Source organism: Candoia aspera, chromosome 1, assembly GCF_035149785.1.
Source record: "Candoia aspera isolate rCanAsp1 chromosome 1, rCanAsp1.hap2, whole genome shotgun sequence".
In the NCBI taxonomy this organism is placed as follows: Eukaryota; Metazoa; Chordata; class Lepidosauria; order Squamata; family Boidae; genus Candoia; species Candoia aspera.
In genome coordinates, this window is record NC_086153.1 from 263,126,971 (window position 1) to 263,154,125 (window position 27,155).

Below are 27,155 nucleotides of genomic sequence, written 5' to 3' on the forward strand. Positions count from 1 at the left end.
GCCTTCTTCATTTTCTCTTTGGGATGTATTTTGTTGCCGTCTCCTGAACAATGTTGCAAACTTCCACCCATAGTTCTTCCGGGACCCTATCTACTAAGTCCAGTCCCTTAAATCGATTCTTCACCTCCACTGCATATTCCTTAGGAATATTAGTGAGCTCATATCTAGCTGATCTGTGGGTCTTCCCTAATCTCTTTAGTCTGATCCTAAATTGTGCAATAAGAAGTTCGTGATCTGAACTACAGTCAGCTCCAGGTCTTGTTTTTACTGACTGTATAGATCTCCGCCACCTTTGGCTGCAAAGGATGTAGTCAATCTGATTTCGGTGTTGTCCATCTGGTGAAGTCCATGTATAAAGCTGTCTCTTAGGTTGTTGGAAGAGAGTGTTTGTTATGCAGAGTAAGTTGTCTTGACAGAATTCTATCAGCCTGTGTCCTGCTTTGTTTTGTTCTCCCAGGCCATGCTTACCTATAATTCCAGGTGTCATTTGACTGCCCACCTTAGCATTCCAGTCTCCTGTGATGAAAATTATAACTCTTTTAGGCATGTTGTCCAGTAGGTGCTGCAGATCCTCATAGAACTGCTCTACTTCAGCTTCTTCAGCATCTGTGGTTGGGGCATATATTTGGATCACTGTGATGTTAGATGGCTTGCCCTGAATTCAAATTGAGATCATTCTATCATTTTTTGGATTGTGTCCAGGCACTGCTTTAGCCACTTTACCATTAATTATGAAGACTACTCCATTTCTTCTGTGGTCCTCTTGTCCACAATAGTAGATCTGGTGGTCATTTGATGTCAAATGGCCCATTCCAGTCCATTTCAGTTCACTGACGCCCAGAATGTCTATCTTTAATCTTGACATCTCACCAATAACCACATCCAATTTGCCCTGGCTCATAGATCTTACATTCCAGGTTCCAATGGTGTGTTGATCCTTAGAACATCGGATTTGCCATTCACCACCAGCACCGTCGGCCGCTAGCCGTCCTTTCAGCTTTGAGCTAGCTGCGTCATCACGTCTGGGGCTAGTTGAACTCATCCTCTGTTCCTCCCCAGTAGCATTTTGACCATCTTCCGACCTGGGGGTCTCATCTTCCGATGGTATACCGACATATCTCTGGTTGTACTGATCCATTTAGTTTTCACGGCAAGAATACTGGGGTGGGTTGCCATTACCTTCCCCAGGGATCGCATTTAGTCTGACCTCTCTGTCATGACCCTCCCGTCTTGGGTGGCCCTTCACGGTTTAGCTCATGGCATCATTGAGGTGCTCAAGCTCCAGCACCATGACAAGGTAATGATCCTTTGCTGAAGTGTGTTTATATACTTTCTCTAAAAAGTCAAAGGGAAAAAAAGTCATTTGAGTTGAGCTGACCTCGTAGTGACTTCAGAGACATATTTTTTTGGCAATGGCATGAAAGTGGTTTGCCACTGGGTTCTTCCAGGATATTTTTCTTACTCCCCAATCTAACATACAACTGTGGGATTTCCTGGGAGTCTCCTAGCTTGTCTCCAGTTGGTCAGCCAAATACTGCAACTTGCTGAAATAGTCAATATATCTTTTTACATAGCTCTATTTGGCCTTTGAGCCTCTTCAGGAAGTGATGATATAATCATTATAGAATCACTTAGGTAGATATAAAATATTACGAAAAGATTGTTTGGTGTTGGCACTTTCCTCATTTTATAATAGTATTCAATAAGTTTCATATTTCCACCACGGATACAACTTTTCAAAAGGGAAAAAAAGCAATCCATGTGTATATTTAATGAATCTGTATGTGAATTTCAATTTGATTTTTTAAGCTTAACTTTCACATATTTTGCCAATAACCATTTCTGATCCGAAAGATGACGTTTACCTATCTTTGAAATATTTAAAGGGCAACCAGAACTCTCCATATCATGATTTTTTGAACAGTCCAATACTGAAATTCATGTAAGATTGTGATATACTCTCCATGCCAGTGTTTCTCAACCTCGGCCACTTCCAGATGTGTGGACTTAAACTCCCAGAATTCCCCAACCAGCCTTGCTGACATCTCTGAAAGTGGCTGAGGTTGAGAAGCACTGCTCTATACATTTTCTATTAGTGTTATCAATAGTGAACTGCCAAGCCTTGGCCTGAGCTGTTATGGCACCCCAGTGTAGGAGTACAACCACCTCTTGGCCTGCTTTATTTGGGTGTGGAGCCATGCTCTCCTTTTAGTCTAAGGGAAGATCTGTAATACCTGTATGAGATCAACAATGTGCTATCCTACTTCCAGCTCTCTCTCTCCTGAGGTACAGGCTGCATACAATGACTGGAGGGGCATGCACTTAAGGCTCCTGCCATTATTGTCCTTCTATAGTCTATGGGCCTACATTTGCCTGATAAATCTTCCCAAAAGCCAGGGGTATGGCTTTCTAGGGCCTTGTGTCTCCTGATGAGGACCTAGGAACCACTGAAATCTGAAGCATAGCACCTACTCCTCAGTGGAAAAACAAAGGATATTTGAGCTCTAGGGAGCAGGAATGGAATTCCTTGCTTTGTTTCACAATAGTGCTGCATTATCGCCTTCCATTGTTCACCCCTTACACCTAGTTCACGAGACAAGTGGCACAGAGTATATGGAGACAGTGAGATCACAGTGTGCCTCTTTTTCTTACCTTCTGTGGACAGCACAGCCCTACACTGCTGAAAGAGGGATAGTGTGAACTGTCACTTCGGCCAGTTTTCTGTACTCAAAGGTGCTGTGTAGAGAATTGAGATCTTTGGCTCAGTTTCCACTACACTGTTCTCTAATATGCATGCAACTAAGCAAGGAAGAACGGAACAATGCAACAAGTTTTTCTCTCCAGAAATAAGGACCACTGCAGTAATCACAGCAGCCTGCCTTCTCATTTATTTACCCTCTGGCTAGAATCACAAGAAATTGTGAATCGGTGTGTCATAATCTGCTTTGCTTGGTTTTAGTGATGTGTGAACTGAGCTTCGGTTCAATTCAATGTAGGAGTCCGTTGTCCACATTAGCGAGAAGATAGTTCACAGCCAGAGTATTCCAGAAGCAGAATAAGGGACAGAAACTTCTCCTTTGCAAGCAATTTGGTTCAGAAACTCCAGTTTGATCTTACCTTCCCTCTCAGTGGAGTTCAGGCTCAACAGGGCTCTTCGGGAGGAAGGAAAGTTGTCTGGGCACTGAAGAATGAATTCCACAAACTTGGGGAATAAATACTACGTTTGTTGGGAATTTTGGAAGCTGTAGCCCTAACACAATAGGCGTTCAGGGAGGCTGCTGTGCACATTTACCTGATAAATGTGAATTGCGTAAGAGAGAAATGCGAATAAAAGCATGCCCGGACTTTTCCCCACCAGATTGGTCGCCTTTGCAGCCCCTTCCACGGTTCTTACGGTCCGCCAGCTGCCCTTTCCCAAACGTTCTTTTGCAAGCCTCGCCCACCTCCCATCAAAAATATCAGTTATCCGACTCACTCTCCAGCCAATAAGCATCCAAGAAGGAGTCCCTAACCAATGAAGAATGAAAGGGGCGGGACCACAAGGGCGGTGGCGTTGAACTTAAACCAGCTGGCGTTCTTAAGCAGCGGTAGTTGGTGGTGGTGGTGGTGTGGATTTGGGGGTTGGCTGTCATTCGTAATAAACATCTGAGATAAGAGCTGCCCAGCCGACAGTGCCCCATCTCAGGGTCGAGTCTCCCAAAATGGCCGGCAATCGCGATTGCGCTATGGAGCAGCTGAAGCATTGGCAGGAGCAGCGAGGCTCGCAGGTACCGGTGGGCGCTCTCCGTCCAGCCTCGGGCTGACCCTGTGCTCCTGGCGCGCGCTTGCGTGCCCGGGAAAGTCTGTCGGGCAGCGCATCCCGGGGAAGGGGCAGGAGGAGTAGGAAATCAACCTGGAATATTATGTGTTATTGGGGCAGAGGAGGGGTTGTGTGGGTTGTGTTTCTTGATGGAACAGATAGAAGTAAAACGGAGCGGAGATGTGGGGTTAATAACTGTGGAAACAGGGACTGCGATAGGTGTTCATTCTTGGAGAGGAGACTAGCCAAGGGATAATTTCTCCTAGGTATAATAGGGGTCTGTCCAACATATTGTCTGGTTGCAACACTCTACATGTCTGTCTCGCAATAGGTAAGCAGTTTGTTATTTGGGTACTAAGTACAGTACAGCTAAAAATGTCAAGTAGATAATGAATAACCAAAGAGTAATCTTATATTATGGATTGTTGAGAGAACTCTGGAAAAAAGTGGCACTTTGTCCTTTTTATACAGAATAGTCTAACATAGCTAGTCTCTGTATTTGGGGAACTGGGTTTACCACGGTGACAGTAGTTACACTTTCATGTTCATAGTTACATTCATGTTGTTGTGGAGTGCAGCTTAATGGTTTATTTTGTGACCAACAATTCTTAGCTACACTTTTTCTAGTGATTTATTTCTACCAGGAAGGAAAATACTTTCTCAGCATCTGCCATATTCTGTCAAATACAACATGAGGTATGTATCATCTTACAAGGAGAAGCTACAAGTCCTGGTACAATTAATCTATTCTAAAGCTTTTGAAGCCTTTTCAAGAGAAACAAATTTATGTTTAACTTGGCCACTGTTGGATTAAAAAGAAATCTTAAAGAAGAATGGGTATACTCTTGCAGAGCTGCTGACAATTTACTAAGGCTAGTTAATAATTCTGAGAAGTAGATATCATGGTTCAATTCAGTTCATCATTTAAGGTATCAGAAATGATCTACAGGCTTGAATGCTTACTTCTCTCTTAATCACAGTTTCTTTTTCATTACTTGTCATCGTTAGCTATCAAACCAAATATGGGTGGATTCACATGTTGTGCTAAGGCATAATGGGATTGGTTTGTTATTTAGCATCAGTATTGTGAATCAGCCATCCTGGATTGTAATTCAAGGTTTATGGCATAGTGTGGTGTCTGAACTCAGCCATGTGTAGTTTATTCTACAGATTATGGTTAATTATGATTTATGGCAGTGTCTGAATCTGCCTTGTTTTATCCTTCGTTTTCCAAATTGAATGGAAAGCTGTCTAAACCAGAATTCAATATGCTGAATTCTGACTTGAAATACAATTTTCAATTTTGGCCATTAGAATAGAGGGGGAAGCCAATATAGAAGTGAGCAGTCTCAGTTTATTTATGGTCCTTCACATCATGCTTTTGAGAATCACCAAATCAAGATGAAGCAAACAGTTTATTTTCCATTTGTGCATGATTAGTAATAATCATTTTAATGCAGTGTAATAAACTGCAAGCAGCTAGGGAAAAGTCAACAAGATAGCTTGTTCTGTTCTGTTTTTCTTTTTATTAACCAGGAAGATCGATTATAAAACAATCATTAATGTTTGTTTTAAGCTAGTTTGATTCTGATGTTTTCTGTAATAGAATGAAAAGCATTAAAGTTGATTTCTCTTTTAACCAAATGCCTTTGTTTACTAAATTGAAAGTTACATTCCTATCAGCATCTTTCAAAGGAACCTTAAGATTTTGATAACGTATAAGCTATAATTTAACAGATTTAATCAGGATAGGAAGCAGATGAATCTTCAGCTTAAACATTCTTTAGTATTTTTATAGTTCTAACTAAACTGTATGAAAGATAGCTGTGTACAGCACTACATTAATGGTCTTCAGTTTGTATAACAAATTTCTTTTGCTGTTCTCTAATTCACTCCTTAGCCTGCAACGCAGATCTGGAGAATGTGTAACAAGTACAGGTTGGGAGGATAGTTCAATCTGCCAAATTTATCCTTTCAGATCACAGATTAAAATAATTAGATACAGTCTAGGACAGGTTTTTCAACCTCGGTAACTTTAAGATGTGTGGACTTCAACTCCCAGAATTACCCAGCCAGCCGTGTTAGGGAATTCTGGAGTTGAAGTCCATATATCTTAAAGTTGCCAAGGTTGAGAAACCCTGGTCTAGGAAGTCATACGGTATTATTAAAGGTTTCAGTTCAGTTAAGATTCAAATTTATCTTAAGTGTTCTATCCAGTAAAAGTTCAGTAATTGCTTTAGCGCATACAGCTTATTGAGTTTAAATTCATTATGAATGTAAATTTACACATTATGGTGAAATGCATTAATGTGGCTAGCACCCTTGCCCTGCTTGCTCATCTATTCTTTGTGGATAAATGATAGAAGAGGGGAATAGGCAATCTGTAGGGATTAATTCCTTCTCTTGTCTCTGTCCCATCAGAAAATCTGCTACAGAGACTTCAAAATCCTTCTGAAACACCAGGGAAAATGGTACTAGGAGTTACAGTGGGAAGGGAATATAGACAAAAATAGCTTCCCATATCTATTTCTGCTATTGCAACTGAATATTTACTGTCCTGTATTCAAACTTGGAATGTTGCCTGAATCAGCATGCATAGGAATTGGATATTGTATGATTTAAATCTGATTTTTTAAAATTTTAAAACTCATATTCGTCAATCCATATTAGATGGATTTCCTAATTAAACATTCTAAAATGAAGTATGTAAAAAAACCATTAATTTTACCAGTGATGGTTATACTTGACTTGAAAAAATAAGTGAACGGTCCCCTGTGCAAGCACTGAGTCATGTCTGACCCTTTGGGGGGATGCCACTTTTGTGCCATTTTCTTGGCAGGCTATAGTGGGGTGGTTTGCCATTGCCTTCCCCAGTTGTCACCTTCCCCAGCAAGCTTGGTACTCATTTTACCAACCTCGGAAGGATGTAAGGATGTCTATCTGAGCTGGCTACCCAAGAATCCAGCTTCCCCTGGGATTGAACTCGGGTTGAGGAGAGAGTTTTGGTTGCAATACTGCCACCTACCAGTCTGCACCACACGAGGCTCTATACTTAAAATACTTTAAAATTAAATCCATTACCTTGTCATATAGTATTAAAATTATAGACTTAATTATTTTATTTATTTTCTATCCTGCCTTTATTTTTTTAAATAACTCAAGGTGGGGACCATACCTAGTACTCCTTCCTCCTCCTATTTTCCTCACAACAACAACCCTGTGATATGGGTTGGGCTGAGAGACTGGCCCAGGGTCACCCAGATGGCTTTCATGCCTGAGGCGGGACTAGAACTCTGACTCCTGGTTTCTAGCCCATCGCCTTAACCACTAGACGAAACTGGCTAAAAACTAAAAGATAATCATAGTTACCAATCCATTTGTATACCACCTCAATCACTTAAATAACTCTAGGTGGCTAAAACAATTCACAGGGCAGGTGCAGCTACCACAGAGGCGTGTCTCATAGGTCCCACACGATGACAGTGGGAATCTGGAGTACACCCAGTTGCCCAGAACTTGCTAGTTGTGAGAAGGTCCTCGCTTAACAGCCTGCGATCCTCGCTTAACAATAGCGGGACTGCCAGGATTTTCACTGCTAAACAATGCGGTCGTGTGACATCAAGCTTTATGACCACATCGCTTAGTGTCAGAAATTCTGGTCCCAATTACCATTGTTAAATGAGGACAACCTGTATGGATGTTTTGTGACTGACCATGCTCACATGGCATCCAGATTACTGATCCTTTCAAGTAATATTAAAGTCACTGTTTAAAGAAAAATAAGTATAAAAGGTTTTTGGAAATATAGAACTTGCTCTGTGATTGAAGATTGAAAGAATGAAGATTGCAGAATATCACCCTGTTTAGTATCTTGGCATGTATATGGAAATGGGAGATGAGTTTTGTAATTACCCCCTTTGATTTCACTAGAAAAAATTGATATCCAGAACATCTGGGTGCCTGCCAAGAGTTTTCAGTAGGTTTCAAAATCCTGATAAGATTATTATATTTAGCTTTTAAAGCAGTATGTTTTTTGTTACTGTAATTAAAGAATATATGGGTTCAAATAGAAAACTGGATTTAATTTTAACATAGTTCTGAATATCTTAATTGCCAGGTTAAAGGGATGCCTCCTCACCCACTTCACAGGATGGTGGTTGTGGGGGGATGTCTGGGGGTGCTCCGACCCCTGTGGTTGACACGTTGGGGATAGAGGAGCCAGATGGAGCTTCCCAGAGTGGCAGAGGCATGGCATGGTGGCTGAGCAGCGTGGGTGGTTATGGTGAGGTCGGGAGGTGCACAGTGGCCAAGCGGCCTCCCACCAATCACTGTGAAGAGCCTCTAAGGTAGTCCAGGAGACCTAGTGCAGAGGGTGGCCCAGTGGGTCCAGACAGAACTCCACGGAGCTCCCCAGAGCGGCAGAGTGGTGGAGGTGTGGTGGTGGCTGCGGCAAGGCCAAGAGGTGCAGGACAGCAGCCAAGTGCTGTGAAGAACCTTTGGGGCATCCTGGCAGACTTGGTATGGAGCCCCCCAGAGCAGTGGAGGCTCAGCATGGTACCCAGGTGGCGCGGCAAATCCAGGAGGTGCAGCACAGCAGCCCAGTGGTGCAGTGAATCTTTGGGACCGCCCCGTGGGCCCAGATGGATCCCCCCAGAACAGTGGAGTCACAGCACGGCAACCAAGCAGGAGACCCTTAGGGTGGCCGAGTGGACCCAGTGGGTTGACTATAGTCTCCTGTTAGCCCCCAGCCTGCCGGAATAAGGAGCCAAGCACCATGGTGGATGGGACCTCAAAGACCGAGTGGGCCAGTAAGCCCTCTGGAACGAGGAGCTGAGTGCCCTGCTGGGGTCCCTCCAGTGTGATGAGTGGGATACTCCCTCCCTGGTGAGAGACGGGGAGGGAGCCCGAGAGTAGATGAGGTATGTATATGTGGAATCTCCCTCCTTGAGTGAGAGTCAGGGAGGATAAATGGATGGGGTGCCCCCTGTTGGCTAGTGCGAGAGGCCGGTGAAGGGGGCACAGTAGATCGGATGATGGTTGGGTTCCCACAGCACTGAGAACGGGAGCTGGAGTGCTGGAGAACTCACTACCACCCTGTGATTGCTTGGTGTATGCCTGTTGTATGGTTGGATGGAGGGACCCATAACCAGGGAACCTGGAGGGCTGGGATTGGGAGGAAATAGAAATAGCCCTGGGGGATTTAGGGTCGGCTATTCCATTCAGGTGGTGACCAGACGGTGTCATGGCAGGAGTCAGAGGGTGGGCCATCTTTGGGGAAGGCGCCCCCGGTGTTTGGTACTGGTAGCGTGTTCCGGCCCTCTGTGCTCAGACCCAGGCCCTGGTCAGCAGACCCATGGAGGCCCTGGCTGTTGCTCTTGAACGCCAGGTCAGTTAACAACAAGGCCCCCCCTTATATGTGATTTGATCACCAAGGAAGGGGCAGACCTGGCATGTATTACTGAGACCTGGCTGGGCCCTGGAGGGGGAGGGGTAACCCTCTCAGAAATGTGCCTGGCTGGATTTATGGTATGGCATCAGCTGAGATCCCAGGGGAGGAGGGGTAGCTGTTGTTGTTCAGTAATCTCTGGTGGCCTTCAGGGGCACTGCTCTGCAAGTGGCCGGTTGTGAGACCCTGTTCTTGAAGTTGGGTTCCTGAGAGCAGTTGGGATTGTTGCTATTGTACCAGCCTCCCTGCCGCATAGCAACCTTCCTGCCTGAGCTGCTGGAGGCCTTCTCGGGGTTGGTTGAGTTCCCCAGACTTACGGTTCTGGGGGACTTCAATCTACTGTCCTGGGCTGTGCCTCAAATGCAGCTTGGGAGTTCATGGCCACCAAGGCAGCCATGGGGGTGTCCCAGATTATTCGGGACCCAACTCGGGACAGTGGCCTCACTCTAGCCTTGGTTTTCTTGTTGGAGCAGTGGCAATGTGATCTGAGGGGAGAATTAAATCTGTCTCCTTTGTCATGGTCAGATCATGCCCTGGTGGCCTTGAGATTCTCTTATGCCACCCCCTTCCACAGGGAGGCAGGAACCATTTGATTGGTCCACCCCAGCAACTGATGGACCTGATGGGGTTTCAAAGGGAGCTAGGGGCTATACCCAAGGATCTGCTGCACAGGTCCAGTGGAGGCCCTGGCTGCTGCCTGGAATAGGGAGGCAGCCAGGGCCTTGGACAGGATCGTGCCTGTGCGGCCTCTCTTGTCCCATCGAACCTGACACTTCCCATGGTTTACGGAGGGGCTGAGGGTTCTGAAGAGGATTAAGAGATGTCTAGAGCGCCGCTGGAGGAAGACAAGGACTGAATCCGACCGAACACAAGCTAGAGTTTTCCAAGCAACTGGAGGATAAAATTGTTCAGATTCATACCAAGTTGGATGCCAAGCATGGGGTGTGGCCTGTGGAGATGCCTGGGGAACGTACTTACTGGTTATCCGGGAACCTGTTGGGCCTGAGGAAGTAGGCAGGGTCCTCCAGACTGTGAATGCCAACCCTTGCCAGTTAGATCCACGCCTCTCCTGGCTGGTGAAGGCAACTTGAAATGTGACGAGTGGGTGGGTCCAGGAGATGGTGAGTTCATCCTTGAGGGAGGGAGTGCTTCTGACAACCTTTAAAGAGGCGCTAGTGCACCCCCTCCTCAAGAAACCATAGTTGGATCCCATCGTACTGGGCAATTTTCATCCAGTCTCCCAACTTCCCTTTTTAGGGAAGGTGGTTGAGAAAGTGGTGGTGTTGCAGCTCCAAAGGATCCTGGATGAAACAGATTATCTGGAAACTTGACCTTTTCAGTCGAGTTTCAGGCCCAGATATGGGATGGAAACAGCATTGGTAGCACTTTTGGATGTGGGCTTTGCATCCATCCTTGGTCTTCATGCCCTCTCAGTGGCTTTCAATAGCATTCACCATGGTATCCTTTTGGGTCAGCTCAGGGAGTTGGGGGTGGGTGGCGCAGTTTTACACTGGTTCACCTCCTTCCTCCAGGGCTGGTCTTAATTTGTGTTGATAGGGAGCGAGAGATCCAGCTCATGACCCCTCCTTTGTGGGGTGCCACAGGGTTCAGTACTCTCTCTGCTCCTTTTTAACATCTACATGAAACCGCTGGGTGAGATCATCTGTCGTCACAGGTTGAGGTATCAACAATATGCTGATGATACTCAATTGTATATCTCCATCCCGGGTGAGGTAAGTGATGCTGTGACCACCCTCTCTCAGTGCCTGCAGGATGTAAGGGTCTAGATGGGGAACAACAGACCAGCTGAACCCTGGTAAGACGGAGTGGCTGTGCGTTGGGGGCTCCTCGGCATCCAGGAACTTACCATCTTACCACTTCGTGTTGTGCGCCAGCCATGCCCCTTCCTGGATTGGAAGGCCCTCCGGTCAGTCACCCGTGCCCTAGTTATTTCTCGTTTAGACTATTGCAATGCACTCTACATGGAGCTATCCTTGAAGAGAATCTGGAAGCTATAGCTGGTTCAGAATGCGGCCACAGCAGTTTTAGCACCCCCAAGGATGGCGCGTGTAATACTGTTGCTGCAGGAGCTGCATTGGGTGCCAGTTTGCTTCCAGGTCCAATTCAAGGTGTTATCACCTTTAAAGCCCTACATGGCATGGGTCCAGGTTACCTGAGGGACCGCCTCAGCCCCATTGCATTGACCCGTCCCACCCAGTCAGGCAGAGAAGGCATCCTACGGACCCTGTCCATGAGAGACTGTTGATTGGTGAGGCCCAGGAAGAGGGCCTTCTCTGCCGTGGCCCCTGCCCTGTGGAACATGTTACCCTCAGAGTTGAGGCAGGTCCCTGCTCTCCTGGCCTTCCGAAAGGGAGTGAAAACTTGGCTTTGCCACCTTGCTTGGGGTGGGAGGGGGGATAGCCAATCATGGGGGTGGTTGGTGCTGTGATGTGGCTCTGAGGAATTTATATTTTATCTAAATTTTAAATATTTTTCTATATTTTATATTTCATATTTCTATTTTTATAATGTATTTGTTTTTATGTTTTTAATCTCTTGTCATTTTAACTAAATTGTAAACCACCCAGAGTTGCTCGTGGGATGGGCGGTGTAGAAATATGAGAAATAAATAAATGAAAATTGGAACTGAAATAGCAATCATTTTCATTTTAATTAAATCCTCTGAGTGGGTTATTCTTCGGTATAAAAGTACAATAAGATTGTGTTATCTCTATTCAACCCTATTTAAATTTAGTTATGAGATCCTGTTGCATATGGAAGAGCTTGTAACTAAATAGATAAAGAAGTTGCAAACATGGTAAAATAAGAACTTGATATGCAGAGATGTAACTGGCTGCCTGCAGCACAGAGCTTTTAACAACATTTAAAAAATACTGGTAACCTAAATGTATGTGTAAAAAGATACTATAATGTGGGTGGATATAATTCAGAGATATCACTATAGTTCATCTGTATACCATCCCAAAGGTATTTTGCAACCTGTTGAATTAAATACATTGGCCATATTCCCTAAATCAAATCCTGTCTTAATAAACCAACATACAAACATCCTTTATCTGTAGGCTCCTCTGTAAATACTTTTTTGCAATATTTACATGGGTAAGTCAACAAAGCAACTAAGAAACCCCTTTCTAGTTTTGTGATAGGATTTCTTTAAAAATGTTAAGATTCCATCACGTTACTTGTATAAGAAATAGCCAAGACACAGAATAATGCTTGCTATTATTTTGCTGCCTTTTTTGTTTTTGTGGTTACTGATGTACTAACAGTCGTGTGTCTTCTGGGATGGTGATTTCACTGCACACGCTTGTAGGCGAGAAGTGAAAGGTAAAACATTTGTCAAGTACTTTAAGTGTGGGAATATTCCTGTTTTGCATGGTCTGGTAATGCAACTGTCCTGAAGCCTATAATTGGATGAATGCATTAATACAAATTTAGTAAATAGGGCCTGGAAAAAACTGATTTGGTTAGATCTGTTGTTTTGTTTTATGAACGTACTGTCTTTTGTTATGGGTGCATAATTAACACTGCTACCCTGACATTTTTTAACAATTAAATTTGAAGATAGAAATAGGGGGAAATAACTTTGATATTGAATGACTAGGGAGTAATCATACTAACTAATTAAATTTGAAGATCGTTAATATTACTCCCTAGTCATTCATATATTATAGTTATGTTCCCCTATTTCTGTTTTTTAAAAGTTAATAGTAGGTTTTGAAAATTTCTGACATGGCATGTGGCCCTGAGGCCACCTTGGAAGGCGATCTAATGGCTTTCTTATGCCACCTTGGAAGGCGATCTAATGGCTTTCTTATGCCACCTTGGAAGGCGATCTAATGGCTTTCTTATGCCACCTTGGAAGGCGATCTAATGGCTTTCTTATGCCACCTTGGAAGGCGATCTAATGGCTTTCTTATGCCACCTTGGAAGGCGATCTAATGGCTTTCTTATGCCACCTTGGAAGGCGATCTAATGGCTTTCTTATGCCACCTTGGAAGGCGATCTAATGGCTTTCTTATGCCACCTTGGAAGGTGATCTAATGGCTTTCTTATGCATGTAGCACAGTAATAAAAAACAGAGTTACCAAGAATTTTGGAATTGTGGGAATATGTTCTGGTTTGTAAGGGCTGGTGATGAAACTGCCCTGAAGCTTTGAACTAGATGCATGCATTAATACATGGTTCTCTGTGTACAGTGGCTTGACACACCTTAATTTGCCACATTGCTGCAGTATAGAAGAATTGGAGATACATCATCCACCTTCTCAGGCATTGGAGAACTTTTCCACTTGGTCCTATAACCAAGCTCTCAACCTTTTGAATGTTTCACAAAAGTAAATAATATGGAACAACTGCTTTTCAAAGTACAGGAAAAGGTTAGGAAAACTTATTCTTTATCCCACTTTATTATTAATTGTGCACTTTACAACTCATGTGTTGCTGTATCAGTTCAGAGCTCTTGAATGCAGTATATCCATCATCCTTGGTTGGAAACTTTTATTATAAAACTATTTTTAAGAATTTTTCTTCTCATAAAAATCATGAATATATTCCCATAATTTTGCTCAATTTAAAATATCAGAGAAGCATCTTTTTTCCTGCCAAAACAGATCTTGAGTGACTTTTTGTTTCTTAGTGTAATCTAATTTCAAAATTTCTGCAGCTTTTTAAAGTGGTTGCCTCTAGTAACTTCTGCTTCTGCTTACACTGAGCTTATCCACTCCCCGTGCTTCTGGTAGTCTGTGCTCATGAGTTTCTTTAGTAGATAATAAATTGTTAAAGGAACTGGCAGTTATCATCTCAGAGCCACTGACTCTAACCTTTGAGAGTTCCCGGAAAGCAGCAGAAGTGCCAGAAGACTGGAGAAAAGCCAGTGTTAATCCTAATATTTTAAAACGGAGAAACGAGGACCCAGGAAATTACAGACCAATCAACTTGAATATTTGGGAAAATAGTTACCAGACGTCAAGAAATCTGAGGAAGACTACTTTTAGACATAATCACAAATAATATTTCTTAATAAATTCTGACGAAAAACTACTGATCAAGCTTCCCTCATTATCTTGGAAACAGTAAATTTTTAGTCAAATGATACTGTGAAGAGAAATGTATGTATGCATTTGCTCCTGAAATGTGCAAATGCTGAGAATAAAAACAGGATGTGAAACACTGTCCCAGACAAAAATTACACAGCTAGGGAAGGTGTGTATTTAATGACACTAGACAAAGCAACATTAATAGATTTTTCTCCTTTGTTTTTTTCCTTTCTAGCATTCAAAATCCTTGGGGGGAAAACATTTATACAATGAGGAGATTAAACCTGTATTACTCATGCGAGTCTCATTAGATCAGTGCCATGAATGCAGGTGTTCGCTAGAACAATTGGGATACAAACACTTGGGCTTTAGTGGTCTGATCCATCACTTTAAATTGGGCCTAGAAAGAGAATGACAAGCACTGCAGATGCTTAAAAAAACCCTGTTAAACCTGTTAATGAATAGCACAGTGCATTCTACACTGCATGCACAATTATTAGGCAAGTTGTATTTTTGAGAATGAATTTCATTATTGAACAACTACAGTGCTCTTGGTCAATCCAAAATGTTAATAAACCTCAAACCTGAATATTTAAGAAGGTAAAAGTGAGGTTTTGGCTTTCTTAGGATCATATCTATGTGTGCACAATTATTGGGCAACTATTAGTGCGCAGAATTATTATGCAACTAAATAAAAAATGAAAATTCCCCCATCTCACTTGTTTGTTTTCATCTGTTAAAGTGAGAAGAATAAACAACTTGAAATTTACAAATAAACATTTCTGACATTTCAAACAAAAAATCAGTGATCAATATAGCCACCCTTCTTTGCAAAACAGTCATAAGCCTTCCATTCATGGAGTCTGTCAGTTTCTTGATCTGCTGACGATCAACTTTTTGTGCAGCAACCACAGCCTCCCAGACACTGTTCAGAGAGGTATACTGTTTTCCTTCACCGTAAATCTCCCGTTTGAGAAGGGCCCACAAGTTCTCAATAGGGTTTAGGTCAGGTGAGGAAGGGGGCCATGTCATTATTCTTTCATCTTTGAGGCCTTTACTGGCTAGCCAGGCAGTGGAGTACTTCGATGCATGCGATGGAGCATTGTCCTGCATAAACATCTTGGTCTTGAAAGATGCAGACTTTTTCCTGTACCACTGCTTGAAGAAAGTGTCTTCTAAAAACTGGCAGTAGGTTTGGGAGTTGATTTTGAGTCCATCTTCAACCCGAAAAGGTCCAACTAGCTCATCTTTAATAATACCAGCCCATACCAGTACCCCACCTCCACCTTGCTGGTGTCTGAGTCAAAGTGGAGCTCTATGCCCGTTACTGATCCAGCCACGGGCCCATCCATTTGGTCCATCAAGAGTCACTCTCATCAGTCCATAAAACCTTTGAAAAATCTGTCTTCAGATATTTCTTGGCCCAGTCTTGCCATTTCAACTTATGTGTCTTGTTCAGTGGTGGTTGAGTTTCAGCCTTCCTTACCTTGGCCATGTCTCTGAGCACTGAAGACTTTGTACTTCCGGGCGCTCCAGGTAGATTGCAGTTCTGGAATATGACAGCACTGGAGGATAATGGGTTTGTGGTAGCTTCACATTTGATTCTTCTCAAATCTTAGGCAGTTGATTCGTGTCTTTTTTTCTCAACACATTTCTTGTGACCCTGTTGACTATCTGCAACAAAACGTTTGATGGTTCTGTGGTCACGCCCCAATATCTTAGCAATTTCAAGAGTGCTGCATCCCTCTGAAAAACTTTTTATTTTTGACTTTTCAGAGTCAGTTAAATCTCTTTTTTGGCCCATTTTGCCTGAGGAAAAGAAGCTGCCTAATAATTATGCACACCTTGATATAGGGTGTTGATCTCCTTGGGCCACGCCCTCCCTCATTACACAAATACACATCACCTGATATGCTTATATCCAAGAAGCATTCAGTTTTATACAGCTTGGAGGTGGAAAATTTGCATAAAAATGATGATATGGTCAAAATACTCACTTGCCTAATAATTGTGCACACACTGTACACTACCTGAACTGCAACAACATTTTAAAGGTAATACAGTACGATAGAATTAGCACGTTATCTCCTGATTGACTTTCGTCAGTTAGCATGGACGAGGGTCCAAAGAACAACAGTAGCACAGACTTGTCCAAGCATCATCTTTGTATTGTGATGTATTGCTGTTGTAATTTTTTTTCATCTCTAACTGAAATAGGAACACTGAGTAACCTGTTAAAGGAATCCAGAAATCTTTTTGTGCATAGTTATTTTATTAATGCCAACAAATCCTCAAATTGCTGCTATAAATAAAAATAATTTATCACTTAAACTGGTATCTGTCGGTGCCTTCAATTAAAAAAAAATACTACTGCAGTTTTTTCTTTAAAGTTACCTATGCTGCTTTTATCCATGTTATTTCTAAACTGAATTAATTTCTGAATAATTTCTTGAGATAAAAAAGTAGGACATCGTTTGTAAGTAAGTCCTGCAGGATTTCATTGTGCATGATCCCTGTTTCTTATCTCCCTTTTGAGTGGGATGCATTGGATTATCCTATCTGACGCTTGATGGTTTGAATATGCAGATAAATCAACACTTGCTAAATGCCACCCTAGTCAATTGCATGAATCATCAAGGATATGAAACCAAGTGCAGAACTCCCATTTGCAGTGCCACATGACTTACTTTTAAGGCAAGAGTGAGGCCTAGGCTGAAGTCTGCACTTGGCTTTTGAGTGAAGTGCTGGGGGCATATTAAAAAATAGAACGTCAGAAGCGAAGATGATTTAATGGCTTGTTTATGTGTGCAGCACATGTTTTGTGAGAGCTGGTAGTGAAACAGCCTGAAGCATGCAACTGGATACATGGATTAATACATGCGACCTATAGTGATTCTCTGTGTACATTTGGCTTGACACACCTTTAATTTGTTGCGCTGCTGCAGTGTAGCGGAAGTGATGATGTTAATTGGGGAAGCCAATTTGGTCCTGAAACACACTTTCAGCCTTTTGAATGTTTCACAGAACTCTTAAAAATAGGGAAGTATTTTCAAAGTGTGGGAAAAAATTAGGAAAATTCAGCTCCCACCCTGTTTAATTTTTCCACAAGTCATGCACTGCTCTATCAATTCTGCTAATTCAGAGCTCTTGAATGCAACATTTCTTCTGCGATGAGTGATAGCCATGTGCAATACTTTCATCCAAAGCAGGCAGAGTTGTTCACGAAAGTACTTGTTTGAGTTCAGGAAGCATTGCAGAGGTGGCAACAAGATGCAACCCTCTGCCACTGCCTTATCATCGTGTCCTTTAAACTTCCTTAACTGAAATGCATATATTCCTGAGCCCACACAGTTCCTGTGCAAGCCAAAAAACTCTGCAGCTCCACTGTGGGGCTGCCAGCAGATACAGCAAGATGCCATTGTTTGATCTGAAGTACTGGTGCCATCTTTGGATGCAGCTACTGAGCACTACAAAGATGTGTAATGAGAAAAGTTGTAGTTTCCTAAATCTTGCAACATAGAAATCTAACACCCTTGGGCTGAAAACCCTTATTATAAAACACCTTCGAAAAAGTTTTCTAAGAATTGTGGTTATGTTCCCATAAATTCGTTGATCTTAACATCTCGGGGGAACATCTCTCTGGAGGAAAAAAAACTCTTTGGTGTCAGCATATCTTGATTTAAAGAAGAGCCTTTTCTGCCATGGTGCCTGCCCTCTGGAACATCATCCCCCCAGTAATTAGACTTGCCCAAGCTGTGCTGGCCTTTTGCAAGGCACTAAAAACCAGACTTTGCCTTCGAGCCCAGAACCCTGATAGCATGGGTGAGCCTGTTTACTGTCTAGTTTGAGTGTTTATGAGTGTTCTCAGTTGCTATTTTAATTTTTTTTTATTCTGGTTGTTTTTATTGTTTTTTATTCTGTTTTAAATGTGAGCCTCCAGAGTCATGTATATGAGATGGGTGGCCTATAAATTGACTAAGCAAATAAATAAATATGGTTGCAGCTCTCTTACATAACTAGCCCTAATAACAATTTGGCTTTTTAATTAATTATACCTGGAAATTGATGTAACCAGGAGAATGTTTTTCAATGTGTTTCCCTTTTCTTCCCTTGGATTTTATTGGATGCAGAGCTAATCTCTTAATTCATATTATGAAATAATGAAGTCTAAGATACAAATATTCCTGTAGCTTCAGGAAGCAAATTTCATCAGATGTCCGTCAAATTAACCTGGAATTGCTTTCAAGTTACCAGTAAAAAGTTGTGGATGCTTTCATTGTTATAATTTTAATCTTGTTTTGAATCTAGAAACCTGATTCCTTAACCACAGGAGCGGGAATCCCAGTAGGAAATAAGCTGGATATCATGACCATTGGTCCAAGAGGCCCACTCTTGGTTCAGGATGTGATTTTCACTGATGAGATGGCACACTTTGACCGAGAAAGGATTCCTGAGAGAGTTGTGCATGCCAAAGGAGCCGGTTAGTTTTTGAATTTGCATTGTATTTTTATTTTTAGCCTTGTTAGTGGGATAATGCTGCAATGTCCCTTACAGAAAGAAGGTATGTTTTTTTGTGATTGATTAAAAGTATTTGAGGCACAGTTTCAGTGCTATCAATCTATTCAGAAATCTTTTTTTATACTGTGATGCTTGTACAGTATTCTTAGGGATAGCCAATGATAGTCCTTATAACAATATTTATTTCTGCTACTGATTTTCTTCATTAGGAGCCTGAATTATTTATAATCTAGCCATTTGTGAGAGATTTAAAGTTATGTGTTTGTCTTGTTTTTATTTACCTTTGCTGGATTTATTTTGCTGATTGATACAATTTAATAACATTTAACTTTTTTCTTTAAAAAAATTGAAGCATTAAAATTGTGGATTAATTAATCCATTGTATGGCTCATAGATTTGTGTACAGAAGTAACCAGAAAATATTAGAATCAGATTAACATTCTTCTAAGGTTGGAGAAAGATCTTTTTAATAGCTTGTTTTACTTTGTTCTGTAACACAGCATTCTTATTATAAATCATGATATATTCTACTGAATCCTTGATTAATTGTGTCATACTGACTAAGATGTTATAAACTTCTTTGCATTTATTGCTCCAAAAATGTATTTACAATTCAGAGCTTCATATTGATTAAGCATCGTTTGACTATACTTGCTTCATGTTGATGTAACCCTAGTTTGACTGTGCATTTTTTAATATCTAATTTAGGATGTGTTTTTTTCTTACATGTAACATACCCTTTGTACATACAAATCTAATCAAGAATGATAAGAATGCAAAAATTGCCATGGCTCAATCTAGAAAATCTTAGCTGTGGCTAAGGATCATATAATTGTTTGATTTGCTTGAGATTAGTGTAAGAGGGGGAAAAGAAGGAAAAATCAGTGAAACCTGATTCCCTCCTTTTTGTCAGCAGAATCCTTTGTTGAATCAGAAGCCCTTTCAATTAAAAGGAGCTGTTATATTTATAGTAAACATCAACATTTCCAAAAAACATAACATAAAAATACGTACATATAAATTTTTTCATCTACCATAACTGATATTCTTTACAAATCTATGGACTTTGGAATAATCTCTCTAATTTTTAATAAAACAACTCTTTTTAATTTTTCAGGAGCATTTGGCTATTTTGAAGTGACTCATGATATCACCAAATACTGCAAAGCAAAGATATTTGAGCACATTGGCAAAAGAACTCCAATGGCTATTCGATTTTCAACTGTTGGTAAGGATCTTACAGTCTTTCAGTGTGTCTTATTTGCTGCATATATAAAGGAGTTTTATTGAATATATGTGCTTATAGATATTAATTCAACATTTTAATCTATTTCAATGCATTTTAATGTGCTGTATTTAATTAATACTGGGCAAGAAATCCTTTAATAAATAATACCCTCAATAGGAAATTTTGATACTTTATATTTTCCTAATTTTTTAATACAATGTTAATAAATAGGCTACTGCAGGAAAGGGTCAACCCGTGTGTATTTTTGAGCAAGTTTTATGAGTACCAGAAATATAGGTAATTTCTCTAAAGGTTATTTATGTCGGCATGCATCAGAAAAAGAGTAATAGTGACATATAATTTATAACGTTATTTGGCAGTTTGCTTTAAATGGTTGTTTTTAGTTTGGGCTGCCTTGTTTTGTTTTGTCTATGTTTTTAGTTGTTTTAATTTAGTATTATATTTTTAAGCTGTCCAGAGTCTGCTGAAATAGGCCAACTTTAATAAATTTAATGAAATGAAATAAATGTTTTAATTTACAAGTATTTAACATGTGTTTTTTCTACATGTAGTCACTGAATTTATTCTGTAGATTATTTGAATTTAAAAAATGTTCTTTAAGTAATTTTTCCATTTCTTTAAGTCATCTCTCCCAAACCCTCTGAACTTTAAATTACTTCTGTGCAATTCTGTTTCTGCTATTTATCTCTTAAATGTCAAACATATGGATTATAGATTCCATAGTAAGTAAATAAATAAACGAGTGTTGATCAAGGTAGTAAACTATGTGCATAGGATTTAATAATGGGGTTTTTTTTTTAAGCTGGAGAATCAGGCTCAGCTGATACAGTGCGTGACCCTCGAGGCTTTGCAATGAAATTCTATACTGAAGATGGAAATTGGGATCTTGTAGGGAACAACACTCCCATCTTCTTCATTAGAGATGCAATGCTGGTAAATTGGAACATTATTGATATTTATGATTTGTAGGAGAATAAAAGGTAAATAAAAAGAAGATTGTGTGTCTCTACAGTAAAGCAACGTCTTCTAACAGGTGTCTTATATGTTTTATAGGATCTCTGTTTTTATCTTGATGTGTCTTATGCCCTTTGAATGTTGAGGCAACCTATAATAAAATTAAATATTCCACCTCAGATGTTCCAACTGAAATGATGCTACATATGTGAGCATATTCAAACCATTAATTTAATGGAACTGACATTAACTCTGAGTAGATCAGGCCTCCAGATTTGGATTATTTCCAACTTAGGTTCCTCTTGATGATTGTACTATGTTCAAACATTTGTTGAAATGGGATGGCATTGAATGAAGTTTGCAAATATTCAACTTGCAAGTGAGCACCATTGTCTAGATATTTGCAAATAGTATCAGGGCAAGCATAAATCTATGAGAAAAAATAACTTGGCAAAAACAAGAATATGTTGTATCTAAGGTTTTGTAGTCTAAATAAAAGATGTGCTCTTAATCAGGCTTCTGTCAAAGGCCTTGGAGCATAATAAATGTGGCCATTGTTTTGGAACCTGCCACTACAGGTTCTTTGGGGGACCTAGAGCTGATTGATAGTGTATTGTAAAATGCCAAGAGTTCTCTATTGCAGTGGGCATAAATCAAATCAATTAACCAATAAATCTTATTAAAGAGGGCTGTGGTATAGTCACTGGTGAAGCTAAGCTAGGATTTTCAGTGTGGGGTAGGAAAGAAACTTTATTTTAGAATCTAAACTATAAGTTTTAGGTGTTTTCTGTCTCAAAATGGGATAAAAATTGTTCCACAGATTTTTATCAATAATGGTGATAGGAAGTGCCACAAGGGAAAGGTGTGCAGGGGTTCCAATTTGCCCATCTCAAACATGCAAGTTAAAATAGGGAAAAAGTATGCCATTATTCAACCTGCATTCAGATCAGTTAAGTTGTTGTATGTTAACACTGTCACTTAAGATTGTGTCCAGAAAAATAACTACTAGCTCTTTTTGATAACCAAAGAGACAGCTGAATTTTACACTTGGGTTTAAAGCTTCCAGGCAATCTTTCAAGTCAGACAAAATATAAAATTGTCTTACTGTATCAGCCCAAACTACTTGTTGCTGGTTCAGTAGTACTCCCAAATTATACATGTAATTCTTCAAAATGTTTTATGGGGAGGTATAATTCCAAACGTATCTATCTTGCTAGGGCTGAACGTCATTTTAAATAATATTTTCACAAGAGTTCTCCTATTAAAATGAGTATCTGAAAGTAGAAATAAGCAAGCAGAAGCAATACTTCAGTCTTCACCATTACAGTGTTAATGATTGTACGTAAAAATTCAGTGGGTTTTGTTTATTTTTATTTTCATCCCTGATAATTCAGTAGTTGGTACAACAAATTCAAAGAGATTGTTTATGATACACAAATGCATATTTTTAAAACAAGCTAAGGACAAGTGCAGGAAATTAAGTGTTAACACTTTCTTTTTATACTTTGTTAGTTTCCATCTTTTATCCATACCCAAAAGAGGAATCCACAGACACATCTGAAAGATCCAGACATGGTATGGGATTTCTGGAGTCTTCGTCGTGAGTCTCTGCACCAGGTAAGATTTTACCCCCTTTTAATTACCTTTAGTCTATTTGTTTTAGACCCTGTGTCCCTCATCTTTAGCTCAGAGGAAACGGCAGAGACCCAAAGATGCAACTTAAATTGATTCTTGTTATGCTGCTGCATTAGATTACATTTCTTATAGAAAAGGTGTAAGGAAAGAAAAGAATTGGGTTTAGTTTCCGTGGTATCTTCATTCTTTTCTTTTTTGGATAAAAGCAAAATAATCAAAGCTGCACTGCTCTTCTTCTACTTCCACTCTTGTAAATATGAAGGGAAGGATAGAAAGATCGAGTAGTATCTAAGTTGCTTGAAATTCATGCATTTGTCTTGGTCAGTAGAAATATGGATGTAGAAATGTGGATACAGTATGTATAAAAGCTGTGCATTATGGTGCAGAACACATGTTTTTTATTTATCTGTTGATACCTTTTATTTGCAAAATGCAGAAGTAATAAAAATGATGGAAAATAAAAAGGACAGCTAAAAAGACTTTTTAAAAATCAAGCTAGCCCAGATTAAGACTAATCATTTAAAAAACACTCAACAATAAAGCCTGAAAAGCTTGCTTAAACATACAACATGAAAATATTTGCAGAGTCTGTGTTACCATTATGTGGCTGTGGTTATACTGAAAAAATGTTTAATTATGTGAATTTGTGATAAATGCTCAGTAATATAGGCTAGTATTTGAAATGCTGAGCTTCACACAGCTAGCTTCAGTGACTTTATTTCCAGGCTGGAAAATAATTTGGGATGTTCTGAGGCAGCATTAGATTTAATGAGAAGATATTGGTGATACTTTTCTTTGATTAATTCCTAAATATTAAGTTTAATTATTTATTACACACAGTCCATCAACATTCCTAAGAGATGGTGCTTCAGTTGTAGATATATTTCTTATTTATTGTGTTGTTCTTCCTCCTAGAACAATTTACAAGGGAACAGTATAAATACAAATGCATACAAATACTTCAGATAAAACCATCACAATAAAACCAGCAATGTTTAAAATCAGTAATTACAGAAATTAAAATAGTGGTTTGTTCTAAGAAATAGAGTAACAGGCAATAGTAAAGACATTGGCAGCCTGGTTCTGGAGTAGTTGTTCCATAAATACCTCCAGTGAAGAGAAATATCTTCAATTGATTTTGATAAAAAGCTTGCAGCTGAATACTTCTTAAGAGTAAGGACCATGTTATATACAAAACTGTTTGTTTTTGATGCCTTTGAGTCAGTTTTTGAGTCCTGGCAACTGCCTGGACAAGCCCCTGCAATTTTCTTGGCAAGGTTTTTTGGAAGTGGTTTGCAACCTCCTTCCTAGGGCAGGGAGAGAGTGACTGGCGCAAGGTCTCCCAGCTGGCTTCGTTCCTAAGGTGGGACTAGAACTCATGATCTCCTGGTTTCTAGCCTGATGCCTTAACCCCTACCTCAAACTGGCCTGTCTATTTAACTTTTACTTAGGAAATATATGATTGTTTCTTCCCTTAATACGTTGCCAGCTGGCACAAATACCATTTCTCCTCTATTGAAAGGAAGTAAGGCTTTCTTTACAAGGAGCATAAGTAATCTAGTTTCTCAAACGAATTTCATGAAACTGCAGTATGACATTCTAGATGTTGGCTAGGGCTGGATGGGAACATGCTATGAAGTATAAAATACAATTGGAATATATCTTGGTGCTGAAAGATTTAGTTGTTCTATAGAATTCCGCCTCAGAGTTTTCATTAAAGATGGCCTGTGTACATTGTTTTGGCTCACGCAGGTATCATTCATGTTCAGTGATCGTGGCATTCCCGATGGGCACCGTCACATGAATGGCTATGGGTCACATACTTTTAAGCTAGTGAATGCTTGTGGCAATGCAATATACTGCAAATTTCATGTAAAGGTAATTATGGACTATTGTTACCATTTCCTCATACATGTTAAGCCATCAAAAGGCTGCCCCTCTCTACTTCATATGATTCCATGTATCTTTTTTCTTTCAGTCTATATTGGCTATACTTAATTGCTAGGCAAAGCAACTTGCATTCATATCCATTCCTATTTCAATAATAATAACAACAACAACAACAACATTATTTTTAGCAACATGCTTATTTCTTCCTTTGTTACATTGGAAAAGAATACTCCTTCCATCCCTAGTACTGTTTTCCTACATGTAACTTCACAATATATATTTGGACCTAGATTTGTTTCTTGTATAGCAGCTTTATAAATTGTCTCTTACGGTAGGCTTTTAAACTGAAGTCTGTTTTAATGCAGATTATTGTTACTGGGTTAAGGCATGTATTAAGAATAACTATTTCTATGTTTAGTAATTGCTGGTATCAAATTACTAATTAATTTGATTGTACTAATCAAACATTCTGATTGATTTTCAATATTTTTAGACTGATCAAGGAATTAAAAACCTTCCTGTCAAAGAAGCAGAAAGACTGGCTTCTGAAGATCCTGACTATAGCCTGCGTGATCTTTACAATGCGATTGCCAGTGGAAACTTCCCCTCTTGGACTTTCTATATTCAGGTTATGACATTTGAACAAGCCGAGAGATTTCCATTTAATCCTTTTGATGTAACAAAGGTGAGTATATTTTTGTGACCTTTTCTCCAGCACACAGCACCGAGTAGAAAAGGCACCTTTCTGTATCCTGCAGATCCAAGCTGCATGTAGTAAAATATCTGTCATTTTTTCTAGGTTTGGCCTCACAAAGATTATCCACTAATTCCTGTGGGAAAAGTTACCTTAAACCGAAATCCCATCAATTATTTTGCCGAAGTGGAACAAATGGCCTTTGACCCAAGCAACATGCCTCCAGGAATTGAACCTAGCCCTGATAAAATGTTACAGGTAACCAAAATAGAATCTTTCTATTCATTTAACTCTGAGAATAGGCAGCATTCAAATGTTTGTAAATCAGTCTGTCATGAGTACTAATGGCGAGCAGGAGGGGGCTCCTATCCAGGGGGGAAAAGGCATGCGTAGTACTGAGGAATTAAGCAGCCATTCAAAGAGACACAGATCAAACCCGCCTTGACTTTTGGGGTTTATCTGTCTGGGTTTTCTCACACTTCTTCAGTTTGTTAGGATTTTCTGTCTTATGTAGCAGTAATAAACACTAGAGACCTACTCCTCGTCTCAGCGTGATTCCTGACTGTTAGGATACAGTCTGTCAATAAGATCACTTTTACAGTAATGAGAAGATAACAATATCAATCTGCTTGGTATTTTTCTTTATCCCATACTTTTCATTCTGTGATGTGTGGGGGTTTTTTTTTGTGTTCCCACTTCTGAATATTAAAACAAATTGATAACAAGAACCACATTCATTATTTGCCTTTTAATCACTAGCAGAGCTTGACTCAAGGAAATTGCTTGGTCAGCCCAAGACACCATTCTAGACACATTTCATGTCATGAAAGGTTGTAGATTTTTTGGTTTAATTACATCATTTCATGATTAATATATGAAAACATTGAAAACATCCTGTGGAAACTAGACTTAAGTGAACCGAAGTGACTCTTCTTGCTGCTTCCATCTCAGGGGCTCCGGGCTTGTCAGATTATAAATTACTTGAGAAAGAAGAGTCTGAGGGGTACTGAAGGAAGCATCAAAGTCATGCTTCTAATTGTGTTGCTGGTTTCTGCTATATTAAACAGATACCTTTGGTCTGATTCTACAGATTTGCTTCTGGGTCATGTTCTTGTCGTCCTTTGAAATCATGACTTTTTTCCCTTCTGTAGGGTAGGACTGGCAACAGCCTCTCAAAAACAGTGGTGAAGCAGGCAGGGCAGGAAGCACTGAACAACAGTCTGAAAGGAAGCTAGGGAAAAGCTGTCCGCTCCTCATTTTTACCCCTGTAATGTATTTTTCTAGGGTCGTCTTTTCTCATATCCGGATACCCACAGACACCGCCTGGGACCCAACTACCTTCAAATTCCTGTAAATTGTCCATACCGAGCTAGAGTGGCCAACTATCAGAGAGATGGGTTTATGTGCATATCTGATAACCAGGGTAATTCTGAATAACATTTGGAAGCTAGGCCATGCAAGTAATTTAGAGTAACCTTTGCAGGAGCTTTTCCTTCTTTTACACTGACACCACAGCCGAACTACTTTAACTATTTAAGCTTATAGCCATTTTCTTCACTTTTATGTTACTAATTTCTCCCTTATTTTTATTACATGGATGTGTAAAAATGTTTAGATTTGGATGTTGTGCTAAGCCTCATTTGATATGCCCAGCAGCCAAGCTTCCTGCTCTAGACACACACATACATATACACAAACACACACATTTATTTTATGTACACACACATTTGTTGTTTATTCGTTTAGTCGCTTCCGACTCTTCGTGACTTCACACACATACACAACAACAATTAATGGAAAGCTAGCATGCTGCAAAGAAAACATAGCTTGTATTTCTAACACTGCTTTTGCTTTCTACATAGACCCTAGAAACATTTTATTTTCAGAAAATAAATTTGCTTTCTAGTAAG

The 27,155-nt window shown here is 40.1% G+C and overlaps 1 protein-coding gene across 2 annotated transcripts in view; it reads left to right on the forward strand.

The window, feature by feature from the left end:
* The window catches only part of CAT (catalase), a 78,467-nt gene that overhangs the window by 44,631 nt on the left and 6,681 nt on the right, over window positions 1–27,155 (forward strand). Inside the window, exons 1-9 of one of the 2 annotated variants that reach the window (XM_063289615.1) lie at window positions 3,608–3,767; window positions 18,614–18,785; window positions 19,941–20,051; window positions 20,875–21,005; window positions 22,539–22,643; window positions 24,414–24,539; window positions 25,045–25,236; window positions 25,351–25,503; window positions 26,530–26,668. In XM_063289615.1, the coding sequence (XP_063145685.1) occupies window positions 3,702–3,767; window positions 18,614–18,785; window positions 19,941–20,051; window positions 20,875–21,005; window positions 22,539–22,643; window positions 24,414–24,539; window positions 25,045–25,236; window positions 25,351–25,503; window positions 26,530–26,668 (1,195 nt within the window). In that variant the 5' untranslated portion in view covers window positions 3,608–3,701. Of the gene's footprint in view, window positions 1–3,607; window positions 3,768–18,613; window positions 18,786–19,940; window positions 20,052–20,874; window positions 21,006–22,538; window positions 22,644–24,413; window positions 24,540–25,044; window positions 25,237–25,350; window positions 25,504–26,529; window positions 26,669–27,155 lie in introns of those variants that run through there. The other variant, XM_063289616.1, reaches the window with a different exon arrangement.